The 20,517-nt window shown below is 44.7% G+C and overlaps 1 protein-coding gene across 6 annotated transcripts in view; it reads right to left on the bottom strand.

The window, feature by feature from the left end:
* Positions 1 to 20,517, bottom strand: part of mrvi1 (murine retrovirus integration site 1 homolog) — a 164,356-nt gene that overhangs the window by 108,856 nt on the left and 34,983 nt on the right. For 4 of the 6 annotated variants that reach the window (XM_041196555.1, XM_041196559.1, XM_041196560.1 and 1 more), the window contains exons 2-5: positions 13,243 to 13,369; positions 12,675 to 12,831; positions 6,913 to 7,000; positions 2,724 to 2,930 (exon numbers count right to left, since the gene is read on the bottom strand). In XM_041196555.1, the coding sequence (XP_041052489.1) occupies positions 2,724 to 2,792 (69 nt within the window). In that variant the 5' untranslated portion in view covers positions 2,793 to 2,930; positions 6,913 to 7,000; positions 12,675 to 12,831; positions 13,243 to 13,369. The remainder of the gene's footprint in view (positions 1 to 2,723; positions 2,931 to 6,912; positions 7,001 to 12,674; positions 12,832 to 13,242; positions 13,370 to 20,517) is intronic. The other 2 variants (XM_041196557.1, XM_041196556.1) reach the window with 2 other exon arrangements.

Raw genomic sequence — 20,517 nt, 5'->3', positions numbered from 1 at the left:
GGCTGCGGCGACTGGGGAGATGCCAGCCATTGAACTGGCCGCTCCCTCCCAGGTGGGACTATCAAAGGCTCCATGGGCCAGGGGATGCCCGCCAAAGTCATTGAGGCCAACAGGACAGTAGAGTGAGCAGGCTTTCTCAAATGCCAGTTCCAGTGAGGGGGGAACATCCAGACGTAGCACCCGGAAACGTAAACTTAAGGCACCTTAGGGACAGCATGGGCTTCTCACTAATGGTTTTATGTTGCCCTGCTGTGAGTTGATGACAAACTAGTGTGATGCTGAACACCTTTGCATTCAGTTTATTTTCTGCTTTATTTTGTTAGTTCATTAAATGTTTAAATGTGAGCATGGCTCAGGGTGATTCCTTACTTCTGCAGCGGAAGGGAACCCATGATGTAATGAGTAGCTTGTTTATCTTTGAGCTATATTGACAAGGCACATAGTTAATGCTCCATAGCAGGCAGATGTTGCTCTCAGGTATCGAGTATGGAGCCTGCAGCCCTGGCTTGTGTTGGAGGCCCATCTGTGGTGGGCTAGCTGAAGGTTTATTGGATTAAAGCCTCCCGGGTGTCCCTGCCTCCCGGAACAGTGTCTATCCCCTCAGCGTTCTCCTGTGCATGCTCATCCTCGGACTCACTACTGTACTCATCAAGTGCAGCCAGAGTACCTGCATCTACATCTTCTTCCTCTACAGCATTCCCCCTTTCCAGCGCCAGATTGTGGAGCACGCAGCATGCAATCACTGTCAGCGATACATGATCTGGGGGTATTAGAGTGCGCCCCCTGAATGGTCCAGGCATTGGAAGTGCATCTTGAGAAGACCGATGGTTCTCTCTACCACAGCCCTTGTGGAGGCATGGCTCCTATTGTATCACTGCTCGGCCTCTGTTCTTGGATGGCAGTGGGGCATCATGAGCGTCTTCTGTGGTCCCTTCCACCTTGGACTTCCTGTTGGCCCTGCGCCCCTTGTGCCTGCACCTGTCCTCCCAAAGGTGGCTCCCCTGGAGGCTGAATGTGGACTCCTGGCCTCCGCCCCCTTCTGGCCCTCCCTTCCTCCTCAGAGGAGGTCCCTCCAATGGAGAGCACAACTCCCATTTCCAAGCTAAGGGAAGGCTTCCTGAAACCAGAAAGGCCTCAAAAATGATGATTACTCCAGAGTCCTGACCTGAAGACTGTCACTCCTGTCCAAGTGTCTGTGAAGAGTTTTAAGTATTCCTACATTTACAGGCAAGTAGCAGTGAGTTTAAGCATTAAATGAGTGAGAAATAACACTTGCGACTGCACTCACCCCTCAACCCACCCGTGAATGAGGTTTATAAAAATGTGGCCTACCTGCCTGCCCATTGCACCCGTGCGATGACCTGAAGATCGCATGAGCCCTGAAGAATCGCCGTCAATTAGGTGGCCTGTTAATTAATGGCAAGTGCGCATCAGAGATCATTGCGGGCCTGCCCACCAAAATATTGCGACGGCACGTGGTGACATCGGGACACATGCATGACGTCACCGCGCGTCATTTTACGTGCCGGTGTGTGGGGCCCGCCCCCGCACGCCGACGTGAAAATTCTGCCCAAAAAATACCTAGCTAAGTAGTTCCTAGTTGTTTACGGATATTTACAGATAATACAACAATATACAACACTGCAGCCACAATGTGCCAGTGGTGGAGGAAGTGGTGGTCCTGTATGGCATTGAGGTTCTTGAGTAATGTTGGAGCTGCACTCATCCTGGCAATTGGAGAGTTAACAGCCTTAGCTGCCTGTTGAAATCAACATACTGGGCACCTTTTTTCACAAAGTGCATTCCTGGGTTAAAGTAGAGACTGCTTGCTGAGTAGTACCAAGCTCTATAATCACACTGCACATTCTCAAAGGAAATGCGCAATTTAGATGTGGTTTTAGTGAGCATTGAAATATGCCGATCAGATATGAAACTGATAAACCTACTTCCAATGATAAATGGCCTTCTCCCAATGCATGTCAGGCACGTGGGTGGTCAGTCAGGTCTGGAGGAAGGCAATGTGTGTTTGGTACAAAAGTATTCAAACTGTAACACTAAAGTCATCACAAACCTATAACCTAGTGTCAGTCTAAGCTCACTGGTAGCACTCTGACCTTTCAGTCAGAAGGTCACGGTTTACTTCAGAGACTTGAGTACACATAACCCAATCTGACACTCCAGGGAAGTATTGAAGGAGTGCAGCATTGTAGAAGGTGCCATCTTTTAGATGATCCAAGTCCTTGTCTGCCCTTTTGAGCAGTGTAAAAGATCCCACAGTTACTATTTCGAAGAAGAGCAAGGGAGTTATTCACCTTGTTCTGGGCCAATATTTATCCTTTAACCAATATTGCTGAAACAGATTAGCTGGTCATGTATTTTGTTATTGTTTGTGGGGCCTGGTGTAAACAAATTGGCTGACATGCTTTCCACATTACAACAGTGGCACTTCAAAAATATTCCATGTCTCTGTCTCTTCAATTATCTGACTTTGCACCACTTCTTGCTACTTGTACATGTTTGAGGTCTATACCGCTCCTGGACAGGCTGCTCTAGGTTAAAATCATTTCACCTTCCCCCCTTTATCTCTCTCTCGGTATTTATCCTTCTAATCTCAGCACATTTCCTAGCCAGATGATTAGCCAGCCGTCTTATGTAATGTATTCAAACCTGGAAGCAACAACTGAAAAAAGATAGGTAGAGTTCTGCAGTATATTGTTTCTTACAGTGGGTGAAAAATTCTGCATTCTGTCCTGGTCCTCACTTCCTTCTTCTTCTTCAGGTAAGGTGGGCATGGTGGGGGCTACAATGCAATGTGGACTGCGAGTCAGAGGGCCAAAAGAAGGGCAAGACGGGTCTGGCCTTGGCAATGCAAAACAGCTCAGCAATGTTCGAAGGGAGGAGCACGGAGTGAAATCTTCGTCTTCTGATAGCTGTGTATATATAAAAGGGAAGGCCTGTCAAACTCAGGTTAAAGCATGCTGTTCGAACACTAAAGCACCATGGCTGAAGATATATTCCAGGCTTCAAGTTCCAATTAAAATAAACAGAATGGGAATACGATTTCTGAGTATCCTTTTTTTTAAGCTCCCGCTTTGATTACTCAGTCATTTTCTGAACTTGCCCTTGTCAACAGCTCTATTACTACTATACCATGTGAATGGTAGAAGACAAACTAGGAAGTGACCTTCTCCTGTAACAATAGGTGGTTAAAGGGTGTTCAAAAGTTGAGGTGGTTAACATGATTAAAGAAGTTGATCAGGTCGATTGAGAGAAACTATTTTTGCCTTTGGGAGTCTAGAAGAATGGAGCAGAACATCAACATTAGAAGCCATTCAGGAGTGATGTCATGACTTCTTCACACAAAAAGGAGTGGAACTCTGGAACTCTCCTCCGCCAAAAAGCAGTTGAGGCTGGAGTAATTGGAATCTTTAAGACTGAGACTGATATGTTTTTGTTGGGTAAGGGTATTAAGGGTTGCAGGACCAAAGCACGTCAATGGAGTTAAGATACAGATCTGCCATGATCTAAGTAAATGGCAGAACAGACTCGTGGGCTGAGTGTTCTCCTCCTGTTCCTATGTTCCAACAATGTGGTCATAAAGGAGGTGAAGAGCACAAGCCAGAGAGAGAGGAAGACCTAGGGAGAGTCATTTCAAGCCAGGCCAGGTACGCTGCTGCAGAACATTGGAACAGGAATGGACCATTCAGTTCTTTGAGTCATTCAATTCCTATTCAATGACATCATGGCTGATCTGCTTCTTAGCTCCATCCACCTGCCTTGGTTCCATATCTTTTTGCACCCTTGTCTAGCAAAAATCTATCATTCTCAGATTTTAAATGATCAATTGAATTCACCTACTGCATTTTTGTGGAAGAGTGTTCCAGACTTATACCAATCTTTTGTATGAAGAAGGGTTCCCCAACTACCCTCCTGTGATTTTAATGTAAAGTCCATTGTCCTAGAATCCCCACTGGAATCATTTGTCCTGAGCTACACCTCAATTCCTTTCAAAATCTTAAAATCACCCAATCAAATCACCCCCTATATTCCCAAACCATGTAATTACTCCCCATAATCTGGTCACTGTGTGCTACACCCGCTCCAAGGCCAATGTTGCGGTGCCCAGAACATTAACATTGAAAAATTTACCGCACAGAGTGAAGCCATTTGGCCCAATGTGTCTGTGCTATGAGAAAGAATTATCCAGCCTAATCCCACCTTCCAGCTCTTGGTACATTGCCCTGTAGTTATAGTACCTCAGATGGATATTGAAGTGGTTTTTAAATGTGATGAGAGCTTCTGCCTCGGTCACTCTTTCAGGCTGTGATTTCCAAACTTTCATCAGCCTCTGGGTGCAAAATTTACCCCTTAATTCCCCTCTAACCCTTCTACCAATTACTACGCTCCCTTGTTATTGCCCACTCTGCTAAGAAAAATGGGTCCTTCCTATCGACTCTGTCTAGGCCCCCCATCCTGTAAATTAATTTTTAAAAATGCAGAAGAAAGTTTTTACAGAGAGACCATGACACAAAGAGATGGACAGTAAGGCAGACAGCAACAGGTATAGACAGACAAACAAGGAAGGGAAAAGAGAAACAAACAGCGAGCAAGACTGGGAGAGCCTGGAGATGCAGTCCCTAAGGTTGATGCAGATACTTATGGAGATTGTGATGTAAAATAAAATCCCAAAGCTATAAACTCCTTATATAGGGCACCTTGTATCAGAATCTGTGTATCCTCTACAGTTAATAAAGCTGATCAGTCTGATTACACACATTGTGAACTACATATCACACATCATGGCAGAATATCATGGAGGTGACAGGGGTCTCAGCCATTGGATGGAAAGCTGATATGACCCTGATGTGCCTGTTTTCAAGAAGAGCTGCTGCATCTTGTGCCACTCAGGCACCTCAAAGGCCAACAGTGGGCCTTTCCCCAGGATGAAGGCCCCTGGGGGTGTCAGAGGTCCCACCCACCAGGAACTGCTGGCCAATCAGAGGCCAGCAACTCATCTGTACTCACTGAGGAGGTGGTGGCTGCTTCTGGTACTACATCCACCTGAGGTCTTGGATCGAGGAGGGACCTAGGCACAGGTGTGTGATGGTGGGAAGAGGGTCACAGGGGAGAGGTGAGGGTTGGCAACAAGGGCAGGGAATGACTCTCAGCTGGCCCCTCTTTTCCAATACCAGATCCCTCAATCCATAACTTCGTGCAAATCTGCTACTTGCCTCCTCGTGCTGGGAATGATGAATTGTATGGTTAGAAAGTTGACGAAAAATAGGGGAATAAAACAAGCCGTTTGAGAATAAAGTAGAAGTGGTTTCCCAAGGACCTGTAACTCTTACAGCATCCTCAGCCAGGGCTGTCAGAATCTGACATCCATTTAGTCCCAGGAAAGAAAAAAATAACTATCTGCCTAGTAACAAGGTATCCAATCCAATAGGTAGCAGCAAATCTGATATGTTGACTATAAGTGTGGTTGTGTTCTCAACCCACCCTTTGTTGTTTATGTAAATCATACCCCAGTCACCAGCCCAACTGAATTCAAGATTTTAAACAGATGGAGACGGTGTTTCATAAATCAATAAGCTACAGGAGGAATGAGTTCACCAACTTCGGACCAATTACAGGCTCCGCAGAAATGTCTTTCCAACCTTATGTTCCATACAAAAAAACTGTCTGCAGAAAATTGAGGTAGTATTAAGGTATAAAAACAAAAAACTGCGGATGCTGGAAATCCAAAACAAAAACAGAATTACCTGGAAAAACTCAGCATGTCTGGCAGCATCGACGGAGAAGAAAAGAGTTGACGCTTCGAGTCTTCATGACCCTTCAACAGAACTGGGTGAATCCAAGGAGAGGGGTGAAATATAAGCTGGTTTAAGGTGGGGGGGTGGTATTGGTTGGGGGGAGAGAAGTGGAGGGGGGTGGTGTGGTTGTAGGGACAAGCAAGCAGTGATAGGGGCAGATAAAAACTATAAATGTGGTTGTGTTCTCAACCCACCCTTTGTTGTTTGTGTAAATCATACCCCAGTCACCAGCCCAACTGAATTCAAGATTTTAAACAGATGGAGACAGTGTTTCACTAACTCCTATCACTGCTTGCTTGTCCCTACAACCACACCATCCCCCTCCACTTCTCTCCCCCCACCCAACACCGCCCCCCCCCACTCCCCCACCTTAAACCAGCTTATATTTCACCCCTCTCCTTGGATTCACCCAGTTCTGTTGAAGGGTCATGAGGACTCGAAATGTCAACTCTTTTCTTCTCCGCCGATGCTGCCAGACCTGCTGAGTTTTTCCAGGTAATTCTGTTTTTGTGCGTAGTATTAAGGTAATTGGCAAAAGAACCAAAGTGAAAGTGAAAAGAATTCTTTTTTCTGCAGTGAGTTGTTGTGAATTTTGAATGTGCTGCCTGTAAGGACAATGGAGGCAGATTGAACAATAACTTTCAAACTGGAATTGGGTAAACGCTTGAAAAAAGTTTTGCAGGACTATTGGGAAAGAGTAGATGAGTGGGCCTAATTGGCTAGCTGTTTAAAAGAGCTAGTACAGTAACAATGGGCTGAACGGCCTTGTTTGGCACTGTTTGAATCTATGATTCTAACAATGCTTCAACATACGATTGTGTCATTAAAGCATTTGGTTATGTTTGGGTTATTAGTGTAAAAGGCACCGATGAAGATCAGTGGGTGATGATCAAGCTAAAGTATGCTATCAGGTAAAGATCAGTGAATTAAATAAACTGCTCCCGTCCCTGTGGAATTCAGAATGTAGTCTCCAAGAACTGATGGTCACAGGGGCCATATTCCAAACATGGATGAAGTATTTGAAAGATTCTGAATTTATATCAAGTTGCTGGTAATCATCTATACTTTTGAGGAAGAGATCAGGAAACTCCAGACTCACTGCGGGTGCTGGAGGCTGTGCTTCAGAATCTGGGCTCAATCTTTGCTCCTCAACTAGCTCCTGGGATGGGGTTCTGTCCGAGTTGTTCCTTAACATTAGCAAAAAGTAACAATTACATAAAGAACAAATTTGACAACTACTCCTACAAGTTCCAAACAGCAAAATAACATTGAGATAAAAGCAAAAAACTGTGGATGCTGGAAATCCAAAAGAAAAACAGAGAAAGAAATACCTGGAAAAACTCTGCAGGTCTGGCAGCATCGGCGGAGAAGAGCACAGTTGATGTTTCGAGTACTCATGACCCTTCAACAGAACTAAGTAAAAATAGGAAAGGGGTGAAATGTAAGCTGGTTTAAGGGTGGGGGTGGGGTTGTTAGGACAAGCAGACAGTAGTAGGTGGAGATAACCAAAGATGTCACAGACAAAAGGACAAGGAGGTGTTGAAGGTGGTGATATTATCTAAAGGAATGTGCTAATTAAGAGCAGAAAACAGGACAGACAAGGTACAGGTAGCCTTGGGGGGGGGGGGGGTGGGGTGAAATAATACCATAAGGGCATAAAAGGTAGAGATTAACAATGGGTGGAAATATATTTAAAAATAATGGAAGTAGGTGGGAAAAGAAAAAAACTATATCAATTATTGGAAAAAACAAAAAGGAGGGGGAATAAATGGAAAGGGTGTGGGGATGGAGGAGAGAGTTCAAGATCTAAAATTGTTGAACTCAATATTCAGTCCAGAAGGCTGTAAAGTGCCTAGTTGGAAGATGAGGTGCTGTTCCTCCAGTTTGCGTTGAGCTTCACTGGAACAATACAGCAAGCCAAGGACAGACATGTAGACATGAGAGCAGGGCGGAGTGTTGAAATAGCAAACGACAGGGAGGTCTGGGTATTGCTTGCGGACAGACCGAAGGTGTTCTGCAAAGCGGTCACCCAGTCTGCATTTGGTCTCTCCAAAGTAGAAGAAACCGCATTGGGAGCAACAAATGCAGAAGACTAAGTTGAGGGAAGTGCAAGTGAAATGCTGCTTCACTTGAAAGAGTGTTTGAGCCCTTGGACAGTAAGGAGAGGAAGTGAAGGGGCAGGTGTTGCATCTTATGCGTTTGCACGGGAAAGTGCCGTGGGAGGGGGTTGAGGAGTAGGGGATGATGGAGGAATGGACCAGGGTGTCACGGAGGGAACGATCCCTATGGAATGCTGCCAGGGGGGTGAAGGGAAGATGTGTTTGGTGGTGGCATCATGCTGGAGTTGGCGGAAATGGCAGAGAATGATCCTTTGAATGCGGAGGCTGGTGGGGTGATAAGTGAGGACAAGAGGGACCCTATCATGTTTCTGGGAGTGAGGAGAAGGCGTGAGGGCGGATGCGTGGGAGATGGGCCGGACAGGGTTGAGGGCCCTGTCAACTCCCATGGGTGGAAAACTTCGGTTAAGGAGGAAGGAGGACATGTCAGAGGAACTGTTTTTGAAAGTGGCATCATCAGAACAGATGCGACAGAGTCGAAGGAACTGAGAGAATGGGATGGAGTCCTTACAGAAAGCGGGGTGTGAGGAGCTGTAGTCGAGGTAGCTGTGGGAGTCAGTAGGCTTGTAATGGATATTGGTGGACAGTCTATCACCAGAAATTGAGACAGAGAGGTCAAGGAAGGGAAGGGAAGTGTCAGAGATGGACCATGTGAAAATGATGGAGGGGTGGAGATTGGAAGCAAAACTAATAAATTTTTCCAGGTCCCGACGAGAGCATGAAGCAGCACCAAAGTAATCATCGATGTACCGGAGAAAGAGTTGAGGAAGGGGGCCGGAGTAGGACTGGAACAAGGAATGTTCTACATACCCCATAAAGAGACAGGCATAGCTGGGGCCCATGCGGGTACCCATAGCCACACCTTTTATTTGGAGGAAGTGAGAGGAGTTGAAGGAGAAATTGTTCAGTGTGAGAACAAGTTCAGCCAGGAGGAGAGTAGTGGTGGATGGGGATTGTTTGGGCCTCTGTTCGAGGAAGAAGCTAAGGGCCCTCAGACCATCCTGGAGGGGGATGGAGGTGTAGAGGGATTGGACGTCCATGGTGAAGAGGAGGCGACTGGGGCCAGGGAACTGGAAATTGTTGATGTGACGTAAGGTGTCAGAGGAATCACGGATATAGGTGGGAAGGGACTGGACAAGGGGAGAGAGAAGGGAGTCAAGATAACGAGAAATGAGTTCTGTGGGGCAGGAGCAAGCTGAGACGATCGGTCTACCGGGGCAGTTCTGTTTGTGGATTTTGGGTAGGAGATAGAAGCGGGCCGTCCGAGGTTGGGCGACTCTCAGGTTGGAAGCTGTGGAAGGAAGATCTCCAGAGGAGATGAGGTTAGTGACAGTCCTGGAAACAATGGCTTGATGTTCAGTGGTGGGGTCATGGTCCAGGGAGAGGTAGGAGGAAGTGTCTGCGAGTTGACGCTCAGCCTCCGCGAGGTAGAGGTCAGTGCACCAGACAACAACAGCACCATCCTTGTCAGCGGGTTTGATGACAATGTCAGGGTTGGACCTGAGAGAATGGAGTGCAGTAAGTTCAGAGAGAGATAGGTTAGAATGGGTGAGAGGAGCAGAGAAATTGAGACGACTAATGTCACGCCGACAGTTCTCAATGAAAAGATCAAGAGAAGGTAAGAATCCAGAGGGAGGGGTCCAGGTGGAGGGAGAATATTGGAGGTGGGTAAAAGGATCCGTTGAATGGGGATAGGACTCCTGCCCAAAGAAGTGAGCACGGAGACGAAGGCGGCGGAGGAAGAGCTCAGCATCGTGCCGAGCCCGAAATTCATTGAGATGAGGGCGTAAAGGTATGAAACGAAATCCTTTGCTGAGCACTGAACGTTCAGTGTCGGAGAGGGGAAGGTCAGGGGGTATAGTGAATACACGGCTGGGGCTGGGATTGGAAGACGGGATGGGGACAGAGGGACAGGCAGGGGTGGAGGGTCCTGGATGGGTGTACGTATCGATGAGTTGTTGGAGCTTGCGTTCCTTAGCACTTGAGAGAAAGAGAAAAAGTTTCTTGTTGAGGCGTCGGATGAGACGAAGAATAAAATGAGACTGGGGCACGCGCAGCTTTGAAAAAGGGTACGGCGGTGCTGCTGGAAGGAGAGGTCGAGTGTGTTCATATGGCGGCGCATGGCACTGAGTCTGGATCTCAGAATGTGATGGGAATAGCAATCCGAGGAACGTTGTATGTCCTGCAGAAACCTGTAATCCGGGTGGGTTCGAAACATGAGGGATGGAATTTCAGTTGAAATCCACGTGGGGTAAGTCGGAGACGGAGACAGTCACTGAGAAAGCGGGTTTTAGTAAACACCTTGTCAAACACTAGGAGGGAAATGGAAAGCAATGAAGGTAAACAAGGCAAAAGAGAGATAAATCTTTCTACACCTCCATCGTCCACCAGATGGTCTGAGGGCTCTCAGCTTCTTCCTCGAACAGAGGCCCGAACAATCCCCATCCACCACTACTCTCCTCAGTCTGGTTGAACTTGTTCTCACACTGAACAATTTCTCCTTCAACTCCTCTCACTTCCTCCAAATAAAAGGTGTGGCTATGGGTACCCGCATGGGCCCCAGCTATGCCTGTCTCTTTATGGGGTATGTAGAACATTCCTTGTTCCAGTCCTACTCCGGCCCCCTCCCACAACTCTTTCTCCGGTACATCGATGATTACTTTGGTGCTGCTTCATGCTCTCGTCGGGACCTGGAAAAATTTATTAATTTTGCTTCCAATTTCTACCCCTCCATCATTTTCACATGGTCCATCTCTGACACTTCTCTTCCCTTCCTTGACCTCTCTGTCTCAATTTCTGGTGATAGACTGTCCACCAATATCCATTGCAAGCCTAGCGACTCCCAAAGCTACCTCGACTACAGCTCCTCACACCCCGCTTCCTGTAAGGACTCCATCCCATTCTCTCAGTTCCTTCGCCTCTGTCGCATCTGTTCTGATGATGCCACTTTCAAAAACAGTTCCTCTGACATGTCCTCCTCTTCCTTAACTGAGGTTTTCCACCCACGGTAGTTGACAGGGCCCTCAACCCTGTCCGGCCCATCTCCCGCGCATCTGCCCTTACGCCTTCTCCTCCCTCCCAGAAACATGATACGGTCCCTCTTGTCCTCATTTATCGCCCTACCAGCCTCAGCAATCAAAGGATCATTCTCTGCCATTTCCGCCAACTCCAGCATGATGCCACCACCAAACACATCTTCCCTTCACCACCCCGGCGGCATTCCGCAGGGATCGTTCCCTCCAGGATACCCTTGTCCAGTCCTTCATCACCCCTACTCCTTAACCCCCTCCCACAGCACCTTCCCATGCAAACGCAGAAGATGCACCACCTGTCCCTTCACTTCCTCTCTCCTCACCGTCCAATGTCCCAAACACTCCTTTCAAGTGAAGCAGCATTTTACTTGCACTTCTCTCAACTTAGTCTACTGCATTTGCTGCTCCCAATGCAGTTTCCTCTACATTGGAGAGACCAAACGCAGACTGGGTGACTACTTTGCAGAACACCTTTGGTCTGACCGCAAGCATTACCCAGACCTCCCTGTCGCTTGCCATTTTAACACTCCACCCTGCACTCATGCCCACATGTCTATCCTTGGCTTGCTGCATTGTTCCAGTGAAGCTCAACGCAAACTGGAGGAACAGCACCTCATCTTCCGACTAGGCACTTTACAGCTTCCGGACTGAATATTGAGTTTAACAATTTTAGATCTTGAACTCTCTCCTCCATCTCCACCCCCTTTCCGTTTCTTCTCCTTCCTTTTTGTTTTTTCCAATAATTTATATAGATTTTTCTTTTCCCACCTATTTCCATTATTTTTAAATATATTTCCACCCATTGTTTATCTCTACCTTTTATGCCCCTTTTAGTATTATTTCACCCCACCCCCACTAGAGTTATCTGTACCTTGTCTGTCCTGTTTTCTGCTCTTAATTAGCACATTCCTTTAGATAATATCACCACCTTCAACACCTCTTTGTCCTTTTGTCTGTGACATTTTTTGGTTATCTCCACATATTACTGTCTGCTTGTCCTAACAGCGACCCCCCCCCCACCTCCTCCTTAAACCAGCTTATATTTCATCCCTTTCCTATTTTTACTTAGTTCTGTTGAAGGGTCATGAGTACTCGAAACGTCAACTATGCTCTTCTCCGCCAATGCTGCCAGACCTGCTGAGTTTTTCCAGGTATTTCTGTCTCTGATTTTGTTGAGCAAAATAACATTATTTTTGTAATAACCAGCGTCCTTTGTTAGGCTCCAATCCAATCAGCACAGTGTCCAATCATGACACAGTGTATAGCACTCTTGCCTCTGTTTCAAATCCTACTCCAGAGACTTGAACACACAACCCAGGCTGACACTCAGTACAGGACTGAGGGTGGGCTGCACTGCTGAAGGAGCATTGCACAGGGCAGTACTGAGGGAGCACTGCATTGTCAGGGGGGCAGTACTGAGGGAGCGCACTGTTGGAGGGTCATTACTGAGGGACAGAGCAGCAGTACTGAGGGGATGCAGCACCGTTGGAGAGTCAGTGCTGAAGGAGCACTGCACTGTTGAAAAGTCATACTGAGGGAGTGCTGCACTATCCAAGGTGTGGTACTGAGGTAATGTGGCTGCTTCAATGCAACATGCTCGATATTGGAAGCTTTAGTGTTTCCACAGCATTTCAATTATAGCCTACTTCATTGTCTGGCATTGTTTATTCTGATTTGGATAAGCTGCAATTAACATGTAATTCTGGTCTCACCTGCTTGTGACCTCTGTATCTGTCTCTTCAGTTAAAAGATCCTTTGGTGGTGAAAGATTCTCTCCTTCCAATTGACTTTGACCCAGTGATAACGGTCTTAAAGACTTTAACCTTCCAAATTGGTGACAACTCCAGAAATGTTCTAGATTAAGGGCATCTGCGATATTAAGCACAACAGAAATTAATCCTGTGCTCTGATTGAGAGGTGTCTCTATCGGCGTGTTGAGATAGCTATCAGAAAGACAGCAGTACATGGCTTCTGGATCTTACTTACTTTCTAAGGACACCTTAGACTCAATTTTTTCTCTGATTACTGATATCTGCAAAACCACAGGAATAATAAGGATGAGCAAGGACATTCAGCTGTAGCTCTTACTCCCTCTCACCTCTGAATCAGGAAGCTGTAGGGTCAAACCCCACTTCAGGAACATGGGCTTGAATTTTATGTGGAGCAGTGGTCCTGCTGAAAAATTGGGGGAGAGTCCAGGTTGCCCTGCAGCCTGAAAGCTCTTTGGGCTGTCCTGCATTTACAAAAGGTGCATTAGAATTGCAAGTTATTTCTATTTACCTAGAAGGGGTGTGTGCAGTCCCCAGCTGCCATGATCTATATACAGTCCAGTGTGGATATCAAGGGACTGTTGATGCAATTGGACAAGGATCTCCTGAGATAAAGGCCACACATCTGTTTCCTGTTTCTGTATAGCAAAAAGAGAATTGATTGTAAATTTAATATAAAAATAAAGTTAATTCAGTTTTTCAAATAATTTAACTTAGAGCAACAGAGAGGACTGTTCGGAGAATGTGTAAATCCTGTTCTGCAAAATTGACATGACTGTGCTGTACTATTTTGTAGCTTGCCGAGGGTCTTATTTTGTATATAAAACTGCTCACGTTCTTAAATGTACATTATATAGCGTCACTCCTGAATTACTAAATACAGGAAATTTCGGAATTGCTACATGCATACCCAGGATTCACCTGGTTCACTTTCTTCCATCCTGATAGTCACATGATCCAACAATAATGGAGCCACTGACTAATCTCAGAGATCAATCTCTTCTACAACAGACCCAGACATGAAGTGAGGAAAACTCCCAGTGATGGAGAACTTTGGGAACCATAGGCCCAAAGTCATTCCTCCTAAGTCACACAACACTCATTACATGTCCCAAATTACTGATAAATTTAAGAAATCTCTCTAAGTTGCATTGGAATGAATCGACATTCTCTTCTTCTACCGTCTTCCCCAGGGTTTGTTCCTTAGATTGACTATTCAGTCACTGAAATGTTCTTTCCATAGATTAGTTTTGAATTCCTCTCTTTTAAACGTAGGCCTTGTCCCCTGGTTTGAGATCCTGAAAGAAAAGCTGTCCCAAAATACTCACTGGCAATGAGTGATGCAAATCAAATATTTGGGAAGTGTTAAAAAGTCAATATTTAGTCAAAATAATGAGGTAATTCTGATACTTCACAAATCATTGGTGTGACTAGACTTACAATATTGTGTGCATCATAGTTCAAAAAGGATTGCAACTAGAAGAGAGTAACCAGAATGATTAAAGGAAGAGGAATTAGATTATGAGGAGTGATTGTGTAGTTTGGCCATGTTTCATTGGAAAAGAGAAGGTTGCAAGTTGATACAATTGCTGTTTTCAGGATTCTAACAGGGCTAGAGATAATGTAGAGCATGACAAGCTGAATAGTGGAACAGTAGTTTTTTTAAATTATCTGTACAGGTTATTTTCTTTCCAGTTGTTGCTTATTTTGTAGTATAAGGATCTGGCATAGAAAGGGTTAACGTGGGAGAAGAGTTCTATTTAGCTCTAAGGAAGAGTCACATGGACTCGAAATGTTAATTCTGTTTCTCTCTCCACAGATGCTGTCAGACTGCTGAATTTTTCCAGCATTTTCTGTTTTCACATCACTCTATGGGCCTGGGGGAATCTGACTTCTGGTTGCAGGTATAATTCTGGAATCATTAAGTTATGGAGGCAAACAATTCTTTGAAGTCATGTATATCATCCATAACCAGTCTTTCTCTCTTCTGAGCAGAGATGCCTGAACTTTCTTAAAACAGTAGAAGACGTCAAATCAACCTCTGTCTTCAATTACACAGAACTGCACGTTCCTGATAACACCAACAGAAAAGATACTCTTAACTGGGACTTTAGCTCTGAATTGTCCTCACTCTTTGCAGAGCCGGTTTGTCCATTTTCTTTGCAGGTGCCAGAAGATCCTCGTTGGTCAGACCAGCCAATCACTCAAAGGGTTACCACGACACCTCAAAGGAAGATAGCCAAGAGATGAACGAGCAGCAAGAAGAGCCTGAACCTCTGACTCTGACACCTGTTGGCAAGATACCTCAAGACACTACGACATGGACGCTGAAACCTCTTCCCAGTACAACCATTAGCTAAATGATGTTGAATCAGAGAAGCAGCCATCAACCTAACACAGCACATCTCATTGTGGCAAAGGAGCAAATCAATGAGAACTTTGTTACACAGAAAGCTAAACTGCAAGGCTAGCCCATTGGTAAGTCACACCTACACAATAGGAAGAGACATCTTCCATCCTAACGTACATCACGGTGAATCACATGTGGAAAGAAAAACAGAATGAACACTATAGACAAGCTGTGAGTTCGTCCTCCTCGTAAGGAATGGGATAAACCAATGGCCATAAATAACACCAGATGAGGAGATGAAAAGGAGCAGTTCAACTACAAAGAATAAAAAAAGAGAATTAAGATCAACCCACGAAACGCTAGAACAACTACATTCAAAGCAACCTGCTATTTATCAAGGTTTACCCAGTACTACAGAGTCTATCACTCCTCCAAATGTTGTAAAGACAAGATCTGGGAAAATGATAAAGCCTCCAGACCGCCTGAAGCTGTAAACATAGAGACTTCGGGGCGGTGGGGAGGGGAAGGCTTGGTAGAAGTAATGTAAATAGGTTGGGTAAACAGCAATGCATTGTAAATACATTGGATAAAGACTTGGGGGGAGGTGTAGCATCAGGGTCTGGCATAGAAAAAGTTAACGTGGGACTGGGTACTGCACCACTCACAGTGTGAAGTAAAGGAACACATGACCTGAATTATTTACCGCTGAGGGTGTAGCGGCTAGGTCGTTAAATATATTCAAGACTGAGATAGACAGATTTTTAATCAGTAAGGGAATCAAGGGAAAAGGCAGGAAAGTGGAATTGAGGATTATCAGATCAGCCATGATCTCATTGAATGGCAGAGCGAACTCGATGGGCCAAGTGGCCTACTTCTGATCTTACATCTTATGGCCATATGGTCTACAGGGTAGTCTTGTACTGGACAGATGTGTGTAGAGGCAAGCATGGAGATAGCTCCTAGCTTAGACCTTTATATATACATAATATAGTTATAAGTCGTTCATAAACATTTACTGTTTAACTATACAAGAACCATAACCTTTTCATGAGACCTACCAAACTACATGTAATGTCTTTCAACATATTTCACGACTCTCTTGAACTTGAATCATCTCTCTGCCTTCTCTGTTTTGTCTCCTGCTGCCAGTGTTTCAGTCACTCTTGTTGCTGTGATCACCATTTCCTTTCATGACTATCCTCTTCCAAACGTGGTCACAGCCGAGTTTGTGTTAAACATGTGTTGTACCTTGGTCAGACACACTTGGAGCACTGTGCATAGTTCTGATTTCATACACCTGGGCTTGTCCAGATTTGGAGTACTGTTGCCAGTTCTGGTCTCCACCTACCTTAGTTAGACCACATGAATACCAGTGCAGAAAAAGACAGAAAGATTTGCATTTTTATAGCACATTTCATTGTCTCAGAGTGGCTCAAAGCCGCTTAGAACCAATGAATTACTTTTGGAATGTAGTCACCATTGTAATGTTGGAAACGCAACATCCAAATTGCGCAAGGTAGCTCCTGCAAACAGCAATATTATTATTACCAGATAATCTGTCTTTTAGGTGTTGTTTAAGGGATAAATATTGGCTGAAACACTGGGGAGAATTCTCCTGCTCTTTTTCAAAATAGTGCCATCGTATCTTTTACATTCACCTGAAAGTGCAGTTGGGGTCTTGGATTAACATCTCATCAATGCAGCTCTCCCTCAGTACTGCACTAGGAATGTCAACCTGTATTTATGTGCTTAGGTCTCTGGAGTGGGACTTGAACCCACAATCTATAGTCAGGGCCTTCTGTCCTACAAACTCTGAAATCTCTGTGCCACTCCATTTTGTTCTCTGGCACATCCCTTATTTTTATTGCTTCAGCATTGGCGCCTTTGCCTTCGGTTGCCTTGGCACTAAGCTCTAGAATTCCCTCCCTAAACATCTGCCTCAATCCACCTGTCCCTTCTTCTTATCGACAATCCTTAAAATCTACGTCTTTGGCCAAGCTTTTATTCACCTGCCTTAATATTGACTGATGAGGTTTGATGACTAATTTAGTTTGGTAATACTTCTTTGAAGTGCCTTGGAATGTTTTACAATATTAAAGGTGCTATATAAATGGAAGTTGTTCTTGTATCTATCTACCATACCGAAGGCATATAACCATAGTATATCTAGTGAGGAAACTCCAACAGTTGAGTTGACAGTTGGTGGAAGTTAAATATTAGGATATGACCATCCAGGAAATGATATTAGTGAGGAGTTTATTAGGTAAATAGATATTTGAAGGTAGCAAGAATTGGATAACATCAGACTTGGGGTGATAATTGGCAAGTAACATTTGCGTCACACAAGTGGTGGGCCATGACCATCTCCAATCAGAAAGTCTACTGTAATCACCTCCCCTTGACATTCAGTGATATTACCATCACTGAATCTCCCACCGTCAACATCCCAGGGGCTACCATTGACTAGAAATTTAACTGGACCAGTCATATAAATACTGTGATGACAAGAGCAGGTCAAAGACTGGGAATTCTACAGTGAATAAAAGTAAAATACCGCAGATGCTGGAAATATGAAATAAAAACAGAAAATGCTGGAAAAACTCAGCAAGTCTGACAGCATCTGTGGAGAGAGAAACAGGGTTAACATTTTAAGTCCATATGAATCTTCTTCAGAGCTGTGAATAGTAGTGAATAATTTGCCTTCTGACTCCCGAAAGCCTGTCCACCATCTACAAGGCACAAGTCTGGATAATAATGGAATACTCTCCGCTTGTCTGGATAAGTGCGGATCCAACAACACTCAAGTAGCTTGACACCATCTGAGACAAAGCTGCCATTTGATTGACACTACGTTTACAACCTCAAATATCCACTCGTACTGCACACAGAGGCAGCAGTTTGTACCATCTATAAGATGGATTGCAGTAACTCGCCAAGGCTTTTTAAACAATGCTTTTCAAACTTGTGGCCTCTACCACCTAGAAGGGCGTATGCAGCAGATGCATGTGAACACTACCAGCTTCAAGTTCCCCTCCAAGCCATGTACCATCCTCTCTTGGAACTATGTTGTCACCTCTTCATTGTCGCCGAGTCAAAATCTTGGAAATTTCAGTCTAACAGCACTGTGAGCATCCTACTCTACATGGATGCAGTTCACCACCACCTTCACAAGGGTGATCAAGGATGTGTAATAAATGCTGGCCTTGCCATTGACATCCACATCTCTTAATAATTATAAAAAAAAAATCATTAGATCCAATTCACATCAAAGTCCATTCATTCATTCCAATGCAGATCAAAGCTCATCTTTTAAATCTAAAGCAAAGCTCATTCAAGATTTGGATTTATATTCATGGGCTGTGAGTCAAGAACCTAGTGTCCTAATTTGAACTTATATTTTGAGTTGTGTAATAACCAAATACTTGGCTATATGCCAGAGTTTTGTGTTCTTGATCTACAGCTTTTTTAGGCATTTACACTGGCACAGTGGGTAATGCTCTTGCCTCCCAGTGAGAAAGTCATGGGTTCAAGTCTCACTTCATAGACTTGAGCCCATAACCTATGGCAACATTCCTAATGCAACACTGAGAGAGGTGTTGTCTTTTGGATGAGACATTAAACCAGAGGTCCTATCTCTCCACTCAGGTGGATGTAGAAGACCCCATGGCATAATTTCAAAGAAGAGCAGGGAAGTTCTCCCCAGTGCTTCATGCCAATATTTATCCCTCAACCAATATCACAAATACCAGATTACCTGGTCATTTATGGTACTGATGTTTGTAGAACTTTGCTGTGACTTGTGGCAGGGCCAGTTTTCCAGACGTTTTAAAGGTTATACTTATAGCAATGGTACACACCAGCCTGCCAGCAAATTTTGCTGCCATATTTCCTACATTACAACAGTGACTACATTTCAAAAAATAATTTGTTGGCTGTTAAGGGCCTTGGGATGATGCCATGAAATGTGCTATATAAATGCAAGTCTTTCTTTCTTACTCTTACAATCATAAGCTGTAGGCCACGTTTGGTGAAATAGAACATCAATAAAATTACTCTTTCATTTGTAGGGGCCATGAACACATTCTCTCAGCTACTTAAGACTAAAACATTCCATCAATGTATTAGTTTACTGGTGATCGCAAAAGGTTGGGGCAAAGTCCTTAGAAGTGAAGCAAAAATGTCACTTTGACATTCAGTTTCATAAAATGCGCCAAAAATATATTTGCAGTATAAGAATGAATATTGTAACTGTATTTTCAAAAACATTACATTGGGGCATAACCTTAAAATTAGAACTTGGCTGTTCTGGAGTGATGTGAAGGCCCTGTTAAATTTCTGGTCAATGGTAACCCCCAGGATGTTGATGGTGCGGCATTCAACCCCACCAAGGGTAGTGGAAATCTGTAACTTGTTCCCCCTAAAAGCTGTTGAGCTGGGGGTGAATCGAAGATTTTAAAACTTGAGTTTGATAGATTTTTGTTACACAAGGGTATTAAGGGTTTCGGAACAAAGGCGGGTAGATGGGATCAAGATACTGATCAACCATAATCTAACTGAATGGCAGAAGCATCTCAAGGGCTGAATGGCCTCTTCATGTTCCTATGTTTCTTTTTAATGCTTCTATTTCTCTATGCATCTTATTCACATTAGCCAATCTTCCTCAGTGATTGTTAGCAGGGCTGGGGTTGCCCAGTGTGGAATAGGTGTTATTTTGAAGGATAGTTTACACTGTCCTGTATCCAAATACTGGGAATACTGAAATACTGATGCCAACCTCCAATCAAAATAAGCAAGGTGTGTGCTTCTATATCAAGCAGAGTAAACACGTTCCTGAATATTTTGGTATCTTGAGATGTGGCCAACACTGCCTGGCCTGGGAACAGGGAGAAAAACATACTGCCCATGGAACTATCTAATTCTGTGGAAATGCTGAACTGAACCATTCAAATCGCAGACATCTGTGCCCCTGCTCCTCCTCTCCCTGCACCCCCTCTCCCTCCACCCCATCTCCCTGCGCCCCTCTCTGTCATACCACATCTGCCCCAATTAGTGACTTGGGGTCAGGAGATTGGGGCCTGGGGAAGGGGGAGAGAGAGAGAGAGAGGGAGAGGATGAAGGGAAATGGAAGTTCAGGGGAAAGAGACTGTGAAATGGGGCTGGGGAGTAGAGGGAGAGATTAGAGAATGGATTCCGGGGATTTGGGGTTTGGCAAGGAAGGAGAGACAGATTAGTGGTTGGAGATTTGGATTTAGGCAGACAGCGAGAGGCAAACTGGGGATCAGGGGGATTGGGGGCAGGATGGGAGAAGGAGAGGGAGTTTGGAAGTTTGGGAAAGTGGAGTTTGGATGGAGAGAGAGAAAGCTACAGATTATGAATTGGGGAATTCGGTTTCAGGGGGAGAGCCAGAGTTCATGCAGGGACCAGCAATTCCTGCTG

The sequence above is a fragment of the Carcharodon carcharias genome, chromosome 10 (assembly GCF_017639515.1).
Source record: "Carcharodon carcharias isolate sCarCar2 chromosome 10, sCarCar2.pri, whole genome shotgun sequence".
Lineage (NCBI taxonomy): Eukaryota > Metazoa > Chordata > Chondrichthyes > Lamniformes > Lamnidae > Carcharodon > Carcharodon carcharias.
Note: the sequence above shows the minus strand (reverse complement) of the source record. Positions and strands in the feature narration are given on the sequence as shown.